This window comes from Pseudophryne corroboree, chromosome 6 (assembly GCF_028390025.1).
Source record: "Pseudophryne corroboree isolate aPseCor3 chromosome 6, aPseCor3.hap2, whole genome shotgun sequence".
NCBI lineage: Eukaryota > Metazoa > Chordata > Amphibia > Anura > Myobatrachidae > Pseudophryne > Pseudophryne corroboree.
In genome coordinates this window covers 269042378-269062301 of record NC_086449.1, presented here as the reverse complement: position 1 = coordinate 269062301, position 19924 = coordinate 269042378, and the positions used below count along the sequence as shown (strand labels likewise).

Sequence of the window (19924 nt, the reverse complement as noted above, 5' to 3'; positions counted from 1 at the left end):
GGTGAGAGACATGAAATTCACAATTATGGGTATTACAGTAAAAGTGTGTACACACGGTGAGATCCTTGCTAGGTCCGATTTTGACTATGCGATTTCCCTTGAACTCCCCCAGAGCCCAGATAGCAGATTTTGACTATCTGTTCTTGAGATTTTGTCTATGTGCCAATTTTGACTATTCTTTGTACTAGATAGTACAGTATAGTCAAGATTGACTTGCCTGCACAGTCAATCTAGCCTTGCGATACCGACCCCACGGGAGCGCACATTGGGCATGACTCTGTATCGCAAGCTGCCTATTGGCCCATACACACGGTGAGATTCAGGCTATGCCCGATTCTCACTATGCGACCTGGACTAGGTCGGCACATAGTCGGTATAGCAAGCACATTCATTATGTGCTTGCGATACCGACTATGTGCGATTTCGGCTAAGTGTCAATTTTGACTATCTCTTCTATAGAGAGAGTCAAATTTACTTGCCTGCACAGTCTATCTATTCTTGCGATGCCGACTGCGCGGGACCGCGCATCGAATCAGGATCGCAAGGTGACTTTCACCCTTAATGTTTCTTTCCCCAAATACTACAGAACAGCTTTACCTTACGTTTGTGTTTTGACAAGGGGTTGAAATGTGCAGTGAACCTCTTGGCCCATCTAGTCTGCCTTTTTTCATTTATCTATTTGGCAACTTGAACCCTATTTGTTCCTTAGGTCTTTGTAAGGATATTCTTATGCCTATCCTAAGCATGTTTAAATTGCTCTACTGTCTTAGCCTCTACCACCTCTTATTGGGGGCTATTCCACTTATCCACTGGCTCTACTCTTTCTGTAAAGAAATTTTTCCTGAAATTTCCTCTCAACCTACCTCCCTTCCTCCAGTGCATGTCCTCATGTTCTAGTGATTCTCTTCCTGTGAAGACCGCCTCCCTTCTGTAACTTGTTAAAACCCTTGATGTATTTGAAAATTTCCATCATGTCCCCCCTTTCCCTTGTCTGCTCTAAACTATACATATTAATTTATTTTAGTCTTTTCTGGTAAGTTTTGTGCTTTCGGCCATGCACTATTTTAGTTCCCCTTCTTCGCACAGCCTCTAATGTATTTATGCATGTCTGGAGATATGGCCTACAGAAGTGAAGACAGTATTCTAGATGAGGCTGTACCAATTACTAATACAGTGGCATTATTACTTTTTTTCCCCTGCTATGGAAGGTTTAGGTTTTTGAGACCCAAGTGCATGATTTTGCATTTTTTGACAATAAACTGAAGTTGCCACACTCTTGACCATCCCTTTAGTTTACCTAGATCATTTGTTTTACCCCTCCTGATGCCTACCCTGTTGCATACCGGTCTGTCATCTACAAAAAGGCATACTTTCCCTTCAATACCATTTGCAAAGTCACCAAAAAAGATAATAAAAATTACTGGCCCAAGTACAGATACCTGGGGTACTCCACTGGTAACTTCTCTCCTGTGATTCATTCCATTTACTACAACTGTGTTTACTATTCTGCAACCAAGATCTTATCTGTGATCTGGGACCGTGTCTAAAGTTTTACTGAAGTCTAGCTAGCGACTGGTTGAATAACTCTGTTAATGAAGTTACCAGGACCACTTTAAGTTCTTTCCGTATCCCTGGACGTATCCCATCTGGCCCCATTGATTTCTTCACTTTCAGTACTGAGAGTTGTTAGGACCTTCTCTTCTGTAAATGTACTTTTATCCACCTAATTTTTATGAATGTACTTACAACTTAACTGTGATCCCTTCCCCTCTCCTGTAGTGAACATGAGCAAAAGGGATTATTTAGATGCTTTGTCTAATGCTTTGCTCCCTCGATCAGACACTGTCTTAAGCATTTTTATTCCTCCGTTTGATTTTCTCCTTTCCCTTATATATTTAAAAATAAAAATGTTTTGTCCCTTTTACCTACTGACTGGGCCATTATTCTTCATCTTGTGCCTTTATACATCCGATTACCTTCTTAGCAACCTTCCTTCCGGCAAGATGCACGTTTTCGTCCACATTGTTTCGTGTCTGCTTATATTTCCTAAAGACCATCTGTTTTGCTCTTACACTAATTGCTACTTCTTTCGTAGACCACACTAGCTTCCTTTTCCTGTTGCATCTCCTAACCTTTTTGATACAAAGGTTGGTTGCCTTTAGTATTGCACTTTTTATTTTTTCCCACCTCTGCGCTAAGAGAACAGTGTTGATATAATTACTATGGCAACCACATATTAATATTTGTTTTCAAATATAAGAACACAAGGTTGAAGTTTACAATGGAATTTTATACTGCTGTTGTTCAAGCACTTATTTCGTATTGCGGACATTAGGGATGCAACATAAAGATATTGGGGTATATGCAATTGCGGTCGAATTTCCGAAAAACTGGACATTTTCGGCCCAAAAAAAAAATAAAAAATAAAAAAAAATCGACAATGCAATCCAGTACTTTTCGACAAAAAAAACTGACTTTTCAAATTCGACTTTTTCAAATTCGACATTTGACAAATTCGACATTTCTGCAATGGTACAAATGCAGCTTTTCGACAAAAGTATATTCAATTGAAGAATGTCAATTCGACAACAGTGCTTTTCGACAGTAAATTCGTCATTTTCAATCCGCCTCACTTTGCTGGCGGAATGTAATAAAAAAATTTAAAAACATGTTTTTTTTTTGTGTTTTTTTTATTGCTGATAGCATATCTATTTATATTAGAAGGGATTAGGTACTTGGTTTGTCTATTTAGGAGGCACAAGTATTATTTATATATTTTTTAAAATATATATTTTTTTTTAATGGAATGGGTTAAAAACCAGGAAAAAAAATGCGTGGGGTCCCCCCTCCTAAGCATAACCAGCCTCGGGCTCTTTGAGCCGGTCCTGGTTGTAAAAATACGGGGGGGAAAATGACCGGGGATACCCCGTATTTTTAGAACCAGCACCGGGCTCTGCGTCCGGTCCTGGTGCAAAAAATACGGGGGACAAAAAGCGTAGGGGTCCCCCGTATTTTTAACACCAGCACCGGGCTCCACTAGCTGGGGTGATAATGCCACAGCCGGGGGGACACTTTTATATCGGTCCCTGCGGCCGTGGCATTAAAACCCCAACTAGTCACCCCTGGCCGGGGTACCCTGGAGGAGTGGGGACCCCTTCAATCAAGGGGTCTCCCCCTCCAGCCACCCAAGGGATCCCCTGTCATTTTTTGCCCCGTATTTTTACAACCAGGACCGGCTCAAAGAGCCCGAGGCTGGTTATGCTTAGGAGGGGGGACCCCACGCAATTTTTTTTCCGGGTTTTTTTACCGTTTTTTGTACCGTCTGAAAAGTCGAATCCAGGACGCACTAATCCGTCAATTGGTCCGTTTTCCGACAGCGGGACTGTCGAATCAGTTTTTTATTGAATATGTCGTATTCAGGCACCCGCCAGCCGGAATTCGACGGTCGAATTGTGTCAAATTTAAAAACGGGCGAAAAAGTGCCGCAATTCGCCTGGAATTGCATATACCCCAAGGTTGCAATTTTGGAGACTTCTCTCCTAATAGTAAGATTTCCATACTATATCAGTACCGCAGATTACTTTCTAAGGACTGTCACTGCTTCTTGTGTTGAACACTATCCTGCCAATTCTGTCTGCTGCATATTCCTGCGGATCAGTCTATATTGTGGTCATAAAATTTAGAAGATGTGCTTATGTAGTTTTTACAGGTTGAGAATCCCTTATCCAAAATCACACATTTTTTGTGATTGTGTGTGTGTGTATAGATAATAAGATTTTACTTACCGATAAATCTATTTCTCGTAGTCCGTAGTGGATGCTGGGGACTCCGTCAGGACCATGGGGATTAGCGGCTCCGCAGGAGACAGGGCACAAAAATAAAGCTTTAGGATCAGGTGGTGTGCACTGGCTCCTCCCCCTATGACCCTCCTCCAAGCCTCAGTTAGGATACTGTGCCCGGACGAGCGTACACAATAAGGAAGGATTTTGAATCCCGGGTAAGACTCATACCAGCCACACCAATCACACCGTACAACTTGTGATCTGAACCCAGTTAACAGTATGACAACGTAGGAGCCTCTGAACAGACGGCTCACAACAAGAACAACCCGATTTTTTTGTAACAATAACTATGTACAAGTATTGCAGACAATCCGCACTTGGGATGGGCGCCCAGCATCCACTACGGACTACGAGAAATAGATCGGTAAGTAAAATCTTATTTTCTCTAACGTCCTAGTGGATGCTGGGGACTCCGTCAGGACCATGGGGATTATACCAAAGCTCCCAAACGGGCGGGAGAGTGCGGATGACTCTGCAGCACCGAATGAGAGAACTCCAGGTCCTCTTTAGCCAGGGTATCAAATTTGTAGAATTTTACAAACGTGTTCTCCCCCGACCACGTAGCTGCTCGGCAGAGTTGTAATGCCGAGACCCCTCGGGCAGCCGCCCAGGATGAGCCCACCTTCCTTGTGGAATGGGCCTTGACAGATTTAGGCTGTGGCAGGCCTGCCACAGAATGTGCAAGTTGAATTGTGCTACAAATCCAACGAGCAATCGTCTGCTTAGAAGCAGGAGCACCCAGCTTGTTGGGTGCATACAGTATAAACAGCGAGTCAGATTTTCTGACTCCAGCCGTCCTTGAAATATATATTTTTAATGCCCTGACAACGTCCAGCAACTTGGAATCCTCCAAATCGCTAGTAGCACGCAGGCACCACAATAGGCTGGTTCAGGTGAAACGCTGACACCACCTTAGGCAGAAAATGAGGACGCGTCCGCAGTTCTGCCCTGTCCGAATGGAAAATCAGATATGGGCTTTTATACGATAAAGCCGCCAATTCTGACACTCTCCTGGCTGAAGCCAGGGCCAGTAGCATGGTTACTTTCCATGTAAGATATTTCAAATCCGCCGATTTGAGTGGCTCAAACCAATGGGATTTGAGAAAATCCAAAACTACATTAAGGTCCCACGGAGCCACTGGGGGCACAACCGGGGGCTGTATATGTAGTACTCCTTTTACAAAAGTCTGGACTTCAGGAACTGAAGCCAATTCTTTCTGGAAGAAAATCGACAGGGCCGAAATTTGAACCTTAATGGACCCCAACTTGAGGCCCATAGACAATCCTGTTTGCAGGAAATGTAGGAATCGACCCAATTGAAATTCCTCCGTGGGGGCCTTCCTGGCCTCGCACCACGCAACATATTTTCTCCAAATGCGGTGATAATGTTGTGCAGTCACCTCCTTCCTGGCTTTAACCAGTGTAGGGATGACCTCTTCCGGAATGCCTTTTTCCTTTAGAATTCGGCGTTCAACCGCCACGCCGTCAAACGCAGCCGCAGTAAGTCTTGGAATAGACACGGTCCCTGCTGAATCAGGTCCCGTCTTAGAGGTAGAGGCCACGGATTTTCCGTGAGCATCTCCTGAAGTTCCGGGTACCAAGTTCTTCTTGGCCAATCCGGAGCCACGAGTATCGTTCTTACTCCCCTTTGCCGTATAATTCTCAGTACTCTGGGTATGAGAGGCAGAGGAGGAAACACATACACTGACTGGAACACCCACGGTGTTACCAGAGCGTCCACAGCTATTGCCTGAGGGTCTCTTGACCTGGCGCAATACCTGTCCAGTTTTTTGTTGAGGCGAGACGCCATCATATCCACCTTTGGTTTTTCCCAACGGTTCACAATCATGTGGAAGACTTCTGGATGAAGTCCCCACTCTCCCGGGTGTAGATCGTGTCTGCTGAGGAAGTCTGCTTCCCAGTTGTCCACTCCCGGAATGAACACTGCTGACAGTGCTATCACATGATCTTCCGCCCAGCGAAGAATCCTTGCAGCTTCTGCCATTGCTCTCCTGCTTCTTGTGCCGCCCTGTCTGTTTACGTGGGCGACTGCCGTGATGTTGTCCGACTGGATCAACACCGGCTGACCCTGAAGCAGGGGTTTTGCCAGGCTTAGAGCATTGTAAATCGCTCTTAGCTCCAGTATATTTATGTGAAGAGACATCTCCAGGCTTGACCATACTCCCTGGAAGTTTCTTCCCTGTGTGACCGCTCTCCAGCCTCTCAGACTGGCATCCGTGGTCACCAGGACCCAGTCCTGTATGCCGAATCTGCGGCCTTCTAACAGATGAGCACTCTGTAACCACCACAGAAGAGACACCCTTGTCCGTGGCGATAAGGTTATCCGCTGATGCATCTGCAGATGCGATCCGGACCATTTGTCCAGCAGATCCCACTGAAAAGTTCGTGCGTGGAATCTGCCGAATGGGATTGCTTCATAAGAAGCCACCATCTTTCCCAGGACTCTTGTGCATTGATGCACAGACACTTTTCCTGGTTTTAGGAGGTTCCTGACAAGTTCGGATAACTCCTTGGCTTTCTCCTCCGGAAGAAACACCTTTTTCTGAACCGTGTCCAGAATCATTCCCAGGAACAGCAGACGTGTTGTCGGGGTCAACTGAGATTTTGGGAAATTCAGAATCCACCCGTGTTGTTGCAGCACTACTTGGGTTAGTGCTACTCCGTCCTCCAGCTGTTCTCTGGACCTTGCCCTTATCAGGAGATCGTCCAAGTAAGGGATAATTAATACGCCTCTTCTTCGCAGAAGAATCATCATTTCGGCCATTACCTTGGTAAAGACCCGAGGTGCCGTGGACAATCCAAACGGCAGCGTCTGAAACTGATAATGACAGTTTTGCACCACGAACCTGAGGTACCCTTGATGTGAAGGGCAAATTGGGACATGCAGGTAAGCATCTTTTATGTCCAGGGACACCATAAAGTGCCCTTCTTCCAGATTCGCTATCACTGCTCTGAGTGATCCCATCTTGAACTTGAATTTTTTTATGTACAGGTTCAAAGATTTCAGATTTAGAATAGGTCTTACCGAGCCGTCCGGCTTCGGTACCACAAATAGCGTGGAGTAATACCCCTTTCCCTGTTGTAGGAGGGGTACCTTGACTATCACCTGCTGAGAAAACAGCTTGTGAATGGCTTCCAATACCGTCGCCCTGTCTGAGGGAGACGTTGGCAAAGCAGACTTTAGGAACCGGCGAGGGGGAGACTTCTCGAATTCCAACCTGTAACCCTGAGATACTACCTGCAGGATCCAGGGGTCCACCTGTGAGCAAGCCCACTGCGCGCTGAAATTCTTGAGTCGACCCCCCACCGCTCCTGAGTCCGCTTGTAAAGCCCCAGCGTCATGCTGAGGGCTTTGCAGAACCCGCGGAGGGCTTCTGTTCCTGGGAAGGAGCTGCTTGCTGCCCTCTCTTACCCTTTCCTCTGCCTCGGGGCAGATATGACTGTCCTTTTGCCCGCTTGTTCTTATAGGACCGAAAGGACTGCGGCTGAAAAGACGGTGTCTTTTTCTGTTGGAGGGGGTCTGAGGTAAAAAGGTGGATTTCCCGGCAGTTGCCGTGGCCACCAAATCCGATAGACCGACGCCAAATAATTCCTCCCCTTTATACGGCAATACTTCCATATGCCGTTTGGAATCCGCATCACCTGACCACTGTCGTGTCCATAAACTTCTTCTGGCAGATATGGACATCGCACTTACTCTCGATGCCAGAGTGCAAATATCCCTCTGAGCATCTCGCATATAAAGAAAAGCATCCTTTAATTGCTCTAAAGTCTGTAAAATACTGTCCCTATCCAGGGTATCAATATTTTCAGTCAGGGAATCCGACCAGACCACTCCAGCACTGCACATCCAGGCTGAAGCGATGGCTGGTCGCAGTATAACACCAGTATGTGTGTATATACTTTTTAGAGTAGTTTCCAGCCTCCTATCAGCTGGATCCTTGAGGGCGGCCGTATCAGGAGACGGTAACGCCACTTGTTTTGATAAGCGTGTGAGCGCCTTATCCACCTTAGGGGGTGTTTCCCAGCGCGCCCTAACCTCTGGCGGGAAAGGGTATAATGCCAATAACTTTTTAGAAATTAGCCCTTTTCTATCTGGGTTAACCCACGCTTCATCACATACATCATTCAATTCCTCTGATTCAGGAAAAACTACAGGTAGTTTTTTCACCCCCCACATAATACCCCTTTTTGTGGTACTTGTAGTATCAGAGATATGCAAAGTCTCCTTCATTGCCGTGATCATATAACGTGTGGCCCTACTGGAAAATACGTTTGTTTCTTCACCGTCGACACTAGATTCAGTGTCCGTGTCTGGGTCTGTATCGACCGACTGAGGTAAAGGGCGTTTTACAGCCCCTGACGGTGTCTGAGACGCCTGGGCAGGTACCAACTGGTTTGACGGCCGTCTCATGTCGTCAACTGATTTTTGTAATGTGCTGACATTATCACGTAATTCCATAAACAAAGCCATCCATTCCGGTGTCGACTCCCTAGGGGGTGACGTCACCATTACCGGCAATTGCTCCGCCTCCACACCAACATCGTCCTCATACATGTCGACACACACGTACCGACACACAGCAGACACACCGGGAATGCTCTATTGAAGACAGGACCCCACTAGCCCTTTGGGGAGACAGAGGGAGAGTTTGCCAGCACACACCCAAGCGCTATAATATATATGGGAACAACCCTATATAAGTGTTGTATCCTTATAGCAGCTTAAATATATTAATATCACCAAAAAAAGTGCCCCCCCCTCTCTGTTTTACCCTGTTTCTGTAGTGCAGTGCAGGGGAGAGTCCTGGGAGCCTTCCTCACAGCGGAGCTGAGCAGGAAAATGGCGCTGTGTGCTGAGGAGAATAAGCCCCGCCCCCTATTTCGGCGGGCTCTTCTCCGGAATCTGTGAGATCTGGCAGGGGTTAAATACATCCATATAGCCTCAAAGGGCTATATGTGATGTATTTTTAGCCATAAAAAGGTATAATACATTGCTGCCCAGGGCGCCCCCCCAACGCCCTGCACCCTCCGTGACCGCTGTGTGAAGTGTGCTGACAACAATGGCGCACAGCTGCAGTGCTGTGCGCTACCTCAGGAAGACTGAAAAGTCTTCTGCCGCCTGCTTCTGGACCTCTTCCATCTTCGGCATCTGCAAGGGGGGTCGGCGGCGCGGCTCCGGGACGAACCCCAGGGTGAGACCTGTGTTCCGACTCCCTCTGGAGCTAATGGTGTCCAGTAGCCTAAGAAGCCAATCCATCCTGCACGCAGGTGAGTTCACTTCTCTCCCCTAAGTCCCTCGATGCAGTGAGCCTGTTGCCAGCAGGACTCACTGAAAATAAAAAACCTAAAAAACTTTTTCTAAGCAGCTCTTTAGGAGAGCCACCTAGATTGCACCCTGCTCGGACGGGCACAAAAACCTAACTGAGGCTTGGAGGAGGGTCATAGGGGGAGGAGCCAGTGCACACCACCTGATCCTAAAGCTTTATTTTTGTGCCCTGTCTCCTGCGGAGCCGCTAATCCCCATGGTCCTGACGGAGTCCCCAGCATCCACTAGGACGTTAGAGAAATATGGATAAGGGATATCATTTTTTGTTCCCATACTCAGATAATGACCTGTACTGGATGGATGGATGGATGGATGGATGGATGATTATCTCAGTAGGGGACCCGAAAATGTGGGATTTTTAATTTTGGATAAGGGATACCTAACCTGTATTAGTAATCGTGAAATGAAGAGACTATGGGGTATATGCAATTCACGGCGAATCGCGGCAATTTTTCGCCGTTTTTTTTTCCAACTCAATTCGCCAGGTGAATTCTGGCAGGTGGCTGCCGGAATTCACCATATTCAATGAAAAACGGATTCGCCAGAACCGCGGGCGAAAATCGGCCGATTTGGCGGATTTTGCCGCGATTTTAAAAAACGGGAAAAACCCGGAAAAAAAATGGCGTGGGGTCCCCCCTCCAAAGCATAACCAGCCTCGGGCTTTTCGAGCTGGTCCTGGTTCTAAAAATGCAGGGAAAAATTGGGCATGGATCACCCGTATTTTTAAAACCAGCACCGGGCTCTGCGCCTGGTGCTGGTGCCAAAAATACGGGGGACAAAAAGAGTAGGGGTCCCCCGTATTTTTAACACCAGCATCGGGCTCCACTAGCTGGACAGATAATGCCACAGCCGGGGGTCACTTTTATGCCGTGCCCTGCGGCCGTAGCATTAAATATCCAACTAGTCACCCCTGGCCGGGGTACCCTGGGGGAGTGGGGACCCCTTCAATCAAGGGGTCCCCCCCCCCCAGCCACCCAAGGGCCAGGGGTGAAGCCCGAGGCTGTCCCCCCCCATCCAATGGGCTGCGGATGGGGGGCTGATAGCCTTTTGTGATAATAAAAAGATATTGTTTTTTACAGTAGTACTACAAGTCCCAGCAAGCCTCCCCCGCAAGCTGGTACTTGGAGAACCACAAGTACCAGCATGCGGGAGAAAAACGGGCCCGCTGGTACCTGTAGTACTACTGGAAAAAAAATACCCAAATAAAAACAGGACACAGACACCTTGATAGTAAAACTTTATTACACACTACCGACACACACATACTTACCTATGTTGACACGCCGACTGCCACGGTCTCCGACGATCCGAGGGTACCTGTGAAAAAATTATACTCACCTTCCAGCGTCCAGAGATAAATCCACGTCCAGAGAGATAATCCACGTACTTGTAAAAAAAAAAAAAAACGCAAATACCCACTCCATACCGGACTGAAAGGGGTCCAATGCTTTCACATCAGACCCCTTTCCCCGAATGCCGGGACATCACGTGACTCCTGTCACTGAAGTCCCTTCAGCCAATCAGGAAGCGCTACTTCCGTGGCGCTCACCTGATTGGCTGTGCGCTGTCTGTGCTGTGACAGCGCATCGCAAAGCCGCTCCATTACTTTCAATGGTGGGAACTTTGCGGGTAGCGGTGGGGTCACCCGCCGGTCAGCCGCTGACCGGCGGGTGACCTCACCGCTAGCCGCTAAGTTCCCACCATTGAATATAATGGACTGGGCTGTGCGATGCGCTGTCTGCTCAGACGCGCAGAGCCAATCAGATGAGCGCAACGAAGTTGCGCTTCCTGATTGGCTTTAGAGACCTTTCTGTGACAGCTGTCACTGACAGGTCTCTCTGCATTCGGGGATAGGGGTCTCATGTGTCAACATGGGACCCCTTTCAGTCCGTGTGGTCGGTTGTCCGGTTTGTTTTTTTCTCCAAGTCCGTGGATTTATCTCTGGACCATGGCTGAGGTGAGTATATTGATCTTTTATTTTCAGGTATCCGTGGATTCTACATGGAGAAGAGGACCGATGTCGGCGTGTGAACATAGGTAAGTATGTGTGTGTCGACGTATGAAATAAAGTTTTACTTTCACGGTGTGTGTGTCCTGTTTTTATTTGGGTATTTTTTTTCCAGTAGTACTACAGGTACCAGCGGGCCCGTTTTTCTCCCGCATGCTGGTACTTGTGGTTCTCCAAGTACCAGCTTGCGGGGGAGGCTTGCTGGGACTTGTAGTACTACTGGAAAAAAACAATATTCTTTTCATGATCCCAAAAGGCTATCAGCCCCCCCATCCGCAGCCCATTGGATGGGGGGGGGGGGGGGGACAGCCTCGGGCTTCACCCCTGGCCCTTGGGTGGCTGGGGGGACGGGACCCCTTGATTGAAGGGGTCCCCACTCCCCCAGGGTACCCCGGCCAGGGGTGACTAGTTGGATATTTAATGCCACGGCCGCAGGGCACGGCATAAAAGTGACCCCCGGCTGTGGCATTATCTGTCCAGCTAGTGGAGCCCGATGCTGGTGTTAAAAATACGGGGGACCCCTACGCTTTTTGTCCCCCGTATTTTTGGCACCAGCACCAGGCGCAGAGCCCGGTGCTGGTTTTAAAAATACGGGGGATCCCCTGTCAATTTTTTCCCCGCATTTTTAGAACCAGGACCAGCTCGAAGAGCCCGAGGCTGGTTATGCTTTGGAGGGGGGACCCCACGCCATTTTTTTTTTAGGATTTTACCGTTCCAGCAATAAAAAAATAAATAATAAAAAATAATATTTTAAAAAATATAAATAATATTTGTGCCTCCAAAAAAAAAAAAAAAAAAAAAGTACCTAATCCCTTCTAATATAAATAGATCTGCTATTCCCCAAAAAAAAAAACACAGAAAAAAACATGTTTAAAATTTTTTTATTTGTTTTCACCCTCCAAAGTGTGGCGGATTGAAAATGACGAATTTGCTGTCTAAAAGCACTGCTGTCGAATTTCCAAACTTGAATTGAATATGCTTTGGTCGAATTGCAGCACTTGTATCATTGCAGAAAAGTCGAATTTGCAAAAATTCGAATTTCAAAAAGTCGAATTTTGAAAGTCCGTTTTTTGGTCGGAAAGCACTGAATTGCATAGGCAAATTTTTTTTTTGGTCAAAAATGACCCGAAATTCGACAATTTCGGGAATTCGACCGCAATTGCATATACCCCTATGTAAGGTTGTTTTATATAAGCCAATTCTTTAACAGTAAACTATATATTATAGATTTTAGTTATAGTTTGTATATATTCATTAACAGTTGATATATTTGAATTTTTTGTAAGTATATAAGTAGGGGATAAGCTGTACCCCCTGAACAGCAGTTTAAAACCAGAGTCTTAGCGGTCTATTCATGAAGCAATGAAAAGAATGGAAAAGCGAGCCTGTGGAGAAGTTGCCCATGGCAACCAATCAGCAGCTCCGTACAATTATATAGTATGCAAATTATAAGTGTTACTTCTCCACACTTTTCACTGCTTCATGAATAGACCCCAAATTTTAGTCTGTGGGAAGTTAGCATTCTTTAACTTTTTTTTTCTCCCACCAGAAATACTTGCATTATATTTGTCCAATTTAAAGAGGGCTTAATGACCTTCATTTTAATGGTTATGTGACAAATTATCCAGTAACTGGATACACACTACTAATGCTTGGTAAACAATTAGCCTTTGACAAGGAAAATAAATCCTGCCAACACAGCAAAATATTATACAAACAGAACAAATAAAGCAGTGTTAATTTTTAATTAAAGCTAGCTTTCTCACAAATGGACTCTTACCTTGAAACGAATGATGTATGCAGCAATGAGTACACCAACACTTTGAGCGAGGTCACCTAGCGCGTGTATAAAAGCAGCTCGCACGGCTAGACTACCGTGACTATGCCCGTGGGGGCTGAGAGAAGTAGTAGCTGGAGCACTTGGGGAGTGTGAGTGGGAATGAGGATGGCCTGCTTGATTCAACAAAAATCCCATTCTGTAGATAAGAAAATAAAGTGTTAGAATCTGAAAGCAAAAACAAAACAAAAAGCTCTTTGTAGCAGGCAAGAGCACTAAATGTTTTTATGCCCTGCATAATGCAACGCATATCAAATAAATCATAGGTGGGGCCTGTCATCAGATTATATATGATCTGAGGAGTAGCTGACTCCTAAGCAATAAATATCTTATGCAATAAACTGGAATAAAAAGCAGATGGACAAGAAACTGTATGGAGCAATTACATCTTTCAATACTAATTGCAGCTACAAAGCTTTAACTTCCTTGTTGTACATTCTGATACCTCATATTGTGCCAAGTGAATTTGTGGGTAATAATCATAATACATTTTTCTGTATATTTGTCTGATATGCATATAGTATTTTTATCTGGAGAAACGGTCTACGAAGAATCCTTGCTTTTGAAGTCATTTGCATTAGTGTCATTGGCAGAGTCAAGAAAACAAACAAAGTGGGAGCGCTGCTAGTATTACTACAAAATACAACCTTCTTTAATCATATAATTAATACTCATTAGCGGTGTAAAAAATAAATAAAATAAAATAACCTTTAATTATTAACATAAGAAACAAAGTTAAAAGAAAGAGAGGTCTGAGGAAGCCGCCGAGGTAAAAGGCGGAGAAACGCGTAACAAGAGATCACCGGAGTGCCGCTGAGCACATCACCTGCACACAGTACTGACGTCAGTGAAGAGAACGGGACCACGGAGCACATACGGACAAGAATCCTCCTCCATTGTTGAAAAACGCTGGCAGGTCCAGTAGGAGTTAAATAGAGGAACAGCACCAGTGCCGTGGGACCCAGGTAACTTCAATATAGAGACTGTGTGATCAAGGGATCCTTATTTCTATAAAGGACATTGTATTCAGCTGGATCCGTACTGCTGCATTGTGGTACATGTGGACGAAGCTATATCAAAGTATTTATATCTTCATGGAAAAATGAAACAATGTTTCTTTTGGCCAGCAACAAGTAACTATCTGAACTACCCTATGGGACTACGCTATTAAGCGAGGGCATTGTGCAATACTATTATAGCCTGCACAGGATTTCCATATGTTTCATGTGAATCAGATAAAATATCTCTGATCTGGTATTCCATCTCAGCAATATATTTTATCATTGGTGTTCTCAATATTGTTTTTCTTCTTTTTTCTTTTTTTTCCTTTTTTCTTTTTCTCTTTCTTTTAACTTTGTTTCTTATGTTAATAATTAAAGGTTATTTTATTTTTTACACCGCTAATGAGTATTAATTATATGATTAAAGAAGGTTGTATTTTGTAGTAATACTAGCAGCGCTCCCACTTTGTTTGTTTTCTTGTTTCTATCATAATCACGAGGGGCGCAAAACATCCCTCACTTTGGGTAGCTGCAGCAGCATTACTATTAGAATACCCCTGAAAGGGAAATATAAGTAAGCTATTTCTCCACCAGTGAGTCAGCGCAATACCTTATTGTTTTAAAATATTCATTGGCAGAGTGAATCCTACTAAACCCTAGCACAGCGATTTTCAACCGCTGTGCCGCGGCACACTAGTGTGCCGCCGCCAGTCAGAGATGCTCCCCGCCGCTGCCCGCCAGACAGAACCAGATAGCCGGCGCCCGCCGCAATCAATAGCCGGCTCGGGCAGCGCTGTGCTGTGTGCACTTCCGCGTACGTGACCTATGAGTCATGCACGCGGAAGAGCACACTGCACAGCGCTGCCCGAGCCGGGTATTGATTGCGGCGGGCGGCAGCTCTCTAATTGGCCACGTCTCATTCCTGCCTGCAGTGCCTGCTCGCCCGCTCACTGGCCTCTCCACGTCGCATTCCTGCCTGGAGCTCCCGTCCGTCCATTGGCCACTGCAGCTTCTCCATCCGTGCTGCCATCACAGCATTACAGCTGCAGGTTTTAAATTTAAAATAAAAAATGTATTTATTTATGTAAGCAATGTTTGGAATCACTGGGGGGGGGGGATGTGAACAGCAGGGATTATTATTGGGGACAGTGAGTGCAATTACTGGGGGGACAGTGAGTGCAATTACTGGGGGGACAGTGTGTGGTAGAATTACTGGGGGAACAGTGTGTGGCATTATTAAGGAATAGATATGTTTTACTGACAAACGGGATGTTGGCTGTCAGTATACAGACAGCGGCATCCCGTCTGTTTAATTACTGTGGGGGCCAATGTGTTTTTTTTTCCCCGTGGTGCACTGATGGTGTGCCTTGGCAATTTAAAAATCTTATGAGTGTGCCACGAGTTGAAAAAGGTTGAAAATCACTGCCCTAGCAGCTAAGGTTTCATAACTAGGATGTAACATCTGTGAATTACAATAGAACAATATTTCAATTTCCATCACTCTTACTTACATAATATTTACAGCAACACCAACAGCTGCTGTTATCAGCATTACATCCCCATTAATGTTGTAGTCCATGTGAATGGTTCGCTCTATTGCTTCATACAGCAAGAAGCCTGTGAGAACGTACACCAGCATTACACTGATGATGGCCGACAGAACCTCTGTAATCAAAATAAAAAGGCAAAATCTAAAGCATAGAAGCAACAAAAAATAAATTACCAAATGTGCTGGTAAAAGTAGTTAAAAGGAGGACTCCACCTTCAGGTAATTCTATTGTTTACAGGCCAACAAATCAACCTGTCCAGGATGTTTCTTTCTCCTAACCTTATGCTGGGTACACACTATGTGATATATTATGTGTACAGTTGATATCAATTGTGCATCGGCTCCTGTGTACAGCTATGGCTGAAAAACACCATTCACAGACATATCAGGTCGGCCTTGTAGCACAGCAGATAAATTGGTACATCTGCCTAGGTGTATGGGCGGCCGACGGACCAACCCGTTGCTAGCTGCAGAAACCGCAAACAATGATATTCCGACTAGGTGGGCAAATTTAACGGTCTGCTCAGTAGTGATGTCTGGCCAGACATATCGAGTGGCTTATTAGTAAGTGTGTAGAGCTTACCAAATTGGTCGCTCAGTTGGAAGGTTGGTTACTTGGCATGTCAGGTGTGTAACTAACTTAGGGAAAACAGATTTGCTATTGGGATACAATGTAGAAAATACCTTATCTGTTACACCAAAAGTCAATAAAAATAAACAAACCTGCTTTGAAAATACAAAGAGATCCACCCAAGGGGAGTAAAAATATGAAAATAGCCCCTTAAGGCATGTGACAAGGATTTAGAAATGACACAGAATTAGTGACTGAGTACCCAAAATGGTACAGGTCTTCCAACAGATCATCCGTTAACAAATGATTACAGAATTAGTACATCACTCGTATGCATTTACTTTAAAACAGGGGAATAGCATTTATAAATACTGTTTTTTTTTATTGGGCACCTACAGTGCATTCTAATTTTCTGGTTGGCATGTGTACAATGCACTTCATTAGAAAACACTTTACCATGCCTGTTAATTACTAAGTTGATTAAATGGTTCTCTGCTGTGAAACATCTCTAGGTTCTTCAAAGCAGCCTTTTTAGTTTGAGTCCTAGCACTATTACTACAAAATAGCAATACAAGTTATAGTCCATGCAAGCTGTTTCTCATAAGACCAGTGGTTCATGTACTGTAATTCCACAAAATTCAAAATTGGACAATCAATATAATTAGTCAGCCAAATTATTTCCAATTCAGGACTCGTTCTGGATTATCCAACAGGTAGTAAATTAGTACAAGCATTTGGATCTATGGAAATGACAATAGGAAAAGTGTAGGAATCGTGGCTACATTACAGTATAGCCTTGCCAAGTCTTGACTGGTTATCTGTTCTGTTTTTTGTGCAATGCATGATTAGCAAAAGGTTACTGCGTGTGAAAACGAGGGGTGTGAAATAAATATCCGGATGTGAAGTGCATAAGGTAGACACAATCTGACGGTTCCGGTATGAATGGTCGACCGCCATTAGGTCGACATTGACATGGTCGACATGGACACATGGTCGACACATGAAAAGGTCGACATGAGTTTTTAAAAAATGTTGGTGTTGTTTTTTACGTAAAGTGACTGGGAACCCCAATTAGTGCACCGCGTCCTCTCGCATGGCTCGCTGCGCTCGCCATGCTTCGGGCATGGTGCCTTCGCTCTGCTACCGATTCGCTCGGAACAGATTACCGTTCCAATCGTAGTCCACGTGGATCGTAAAGTATGGAAAAGTTCCCCAAAAGAAAAAAAAAAAGTTGAAAAACCCACGTCGACCTTTTCATGTGTCGACCATGTGTCCATGTCGACCTAATGACTGTCGACCATCTGAACAGATACCAATCTGACTGTCAGGTTGTAAACTGTAACTTTTGACTAAAGTTTGTGTGAAATATCAAGGCACAGAGCCATATATAAGCAGCACTGCACACCGAAGAAGTCAGCTTGTTTATTTCAGTCACAAACTCGTTATGGAGCTCAACAGAGGCCACTGGAGAGCCAAGATCTTCTATGACTACAAGAGTGGTCTGTGACAGCAGAAGAGTTTTCACCGACTGCGAACTGCTTTAGAGGAGGAATCACAATCTTGAACCACTGTGTTTGAGTGGTTTGCAGAACTTTGGCGCAAGAGACGGTCCCTGAAAGACAGGAACCTCAGCAGCCAACTGTTTTCGCCCATCACCAGGACAACATTACTTCTGTGCGGACACCAGGGTGACCATGGACCAGTTAAGAGGAAAAGATAAACATCTTATTGGGATCCATCCACTTGATACTCCACAAAAAGCTTGGCCTGGGCATGGTTTCTGTATGCTGGGTGCCCCGTCAGCTAACTCGAGAGCAAAAGGAGGCTGGGGTGACTTGGTGCCGCAACATGCTGGTAAGGTTTCATGGCAGTCGCTCAAACTCTCTCTGGGAGGTCATCATGTCGATGAATCCTGGATCTACAGTTTCGACCACAAGACCAAACAGTTGGCTCAGTAGACCCCAGTTGGAGGTGCGCCGCCACATAAGTTCAGACATCAGTGCAGCATGGCCAAGCAAATGGTGGCTGTTTTTGTGGTCAAGACTGGTCATGTAGCTACCGTACCATTCGTGAAGCTGCACACTGTCTCTGGGGAATGGCATGCCAACCAATGTGTGCTGCAAGTGCGGGAAACCATTTCCAGGGGTCATCCAAGAACTCAGCTTGTGGTGCCCTTTTCCATCATGACAATGCCCACAAGTACAGAAAATAAGAATTTACTCACCGGTAATTCTATTTCTCGTAGTCCGTAGTGGATGCTGGGAACTCCGTAAGGACCATGGGGAATAGCGGGCTCCGAAGGAGGCTGGGCACTCTAGAAAGATCTTAGACTACCTGGTGTGCACTGGCTCCTCCCACTATGACCCTCCTCCAAGCCTCAGTTAGGTACTGTGCCCGGACGAGCGTACACAATAAGGAAGGATATTGAATCCCGGGTAAGACTCATACCAGCCACACCAATCACACCGTACAACTCGTGATATGAAACACAGTTAACAGTATGAAACAATAGAGCCTCTCAACAGATGGCTCAACAATAACCCGATTTAGTTAACAATAACTATGTACAAGTAATGCAGATAAACCGCACTTGGGATGGGCGCCCAGCATCCACTACGGACTACGAGAAATAGAATTACCGGTGAGTAAATTCTTATTTTCTCTAACGTCCTAGTGGATGCTGGGAACTCCGTAAGGACCATGGGGATTATACCAAAGCTCCCAAACGGGCGGGAGAGTGCGGATGACTCTGCAGCACCGAATGAGAGAACTCCAGGTCCTCCTCAGCCAGGGTATCAAATTTGTAGAATTTTGCAAACGTGTTTGCCCCTGACCAAGTAGCTGCTCGGCAAAGTTGTAAAGCCGAGACCCCTCGGGCAGCCGCCCAAGATGAGCCCACCTTCCTTGTGGAATGGGCATTGACAGATTTTGGCTGTGGCAGGCCTGCCACAGTATGTGCAAGCTGAATTGTACTACAAATCCAACGAGCAATAGTCTGCTTAGAAGCAGGAGCACCCAGCTTGTTGGGTGCATATAGGATAAACAGCGAGTCAGATTTTCTGACTCCAGCCGTCCTGGAAACATATATTTTCAGGGCCCTGACAACGTCTAGCAACTTGGAGTCCTCCAAATCCTTAGTAGCCGCAGGCACCACAATAGGCTAGTTCAGGTGAAACGCTGACACCACCTTAGGGAGAAACTGGGGACGAGTCCTCAATTCTGCCCTATCCATATGGAAAATCAAATAAGGGCTTTTACAAGACAAAGCCGCCAATTTTGATACTCGCCTGGCAGAAGCCAAGGCAAATAACATAACCACCTTCCATGTGAGATATTTCAGATCCACGGTTTTTAGTGGTTCAAACCAAAGTGATTTTAAGAAAACTCAACACCACGTTGAGATCCCAAGGTGCCACAGGAGGCACAAACGGGGGCTGACTATGCAGCACTCCTTTTATAAATGTCTGAACTTCAGGTACTGAAGCTAGTTCTTTTTTGAAAGAAAATCGACAGAGCCGAGATCTGTACCTTAATGGAACCCAATTTAAGGCCCATAGTCACTCCTGCTTGCAGGAAATGCAGAAATCGACCTAGTTGAAATTCCTCTGTTGGGGCCCTTTCGGCCTCACACCATGCAACATATTTTCGCCATATGCGGTGATAATGAGTTGCTGTAACCTCTTTCCTGGCTTTAGTAAGCGTAGGAATTACTTCCTCCGGAATACCCTTTTCCTTCAGGATCCGGCGTTCAACCGCCATGCCGTCA

At 45.5% G+C, this 19924-nt stretch overlaps 1 protein-coding gene across 1 annotated transcript in view; it reads right to left on the bottom strand.

The window, feature by feature from the left end:
- SLC30A4 (solute carrier family 30 member 4) overlaps positions 1 to 19924 on the bottom strand; it is a 61551-nt gene that overhangs the window by 21257 nt on the left and 20370 nt on the right. Inside the window, exons 3-4 of the mRNA XM_063926010.1 lie at positions 15550 to 15703; positions 12981 to 13176 (exon numbers count right to left, since the gene is read on the bottom strand). Coding sequence (XP_063782080.1) covers positions 12981 to 13176; positions 15550 to 15703 — 350 coding nt within the window. The remainder of the gene's footprint in view (positions 1 to 12980; positions 13177 to 15549; positions 15704 to 19924) is intronic.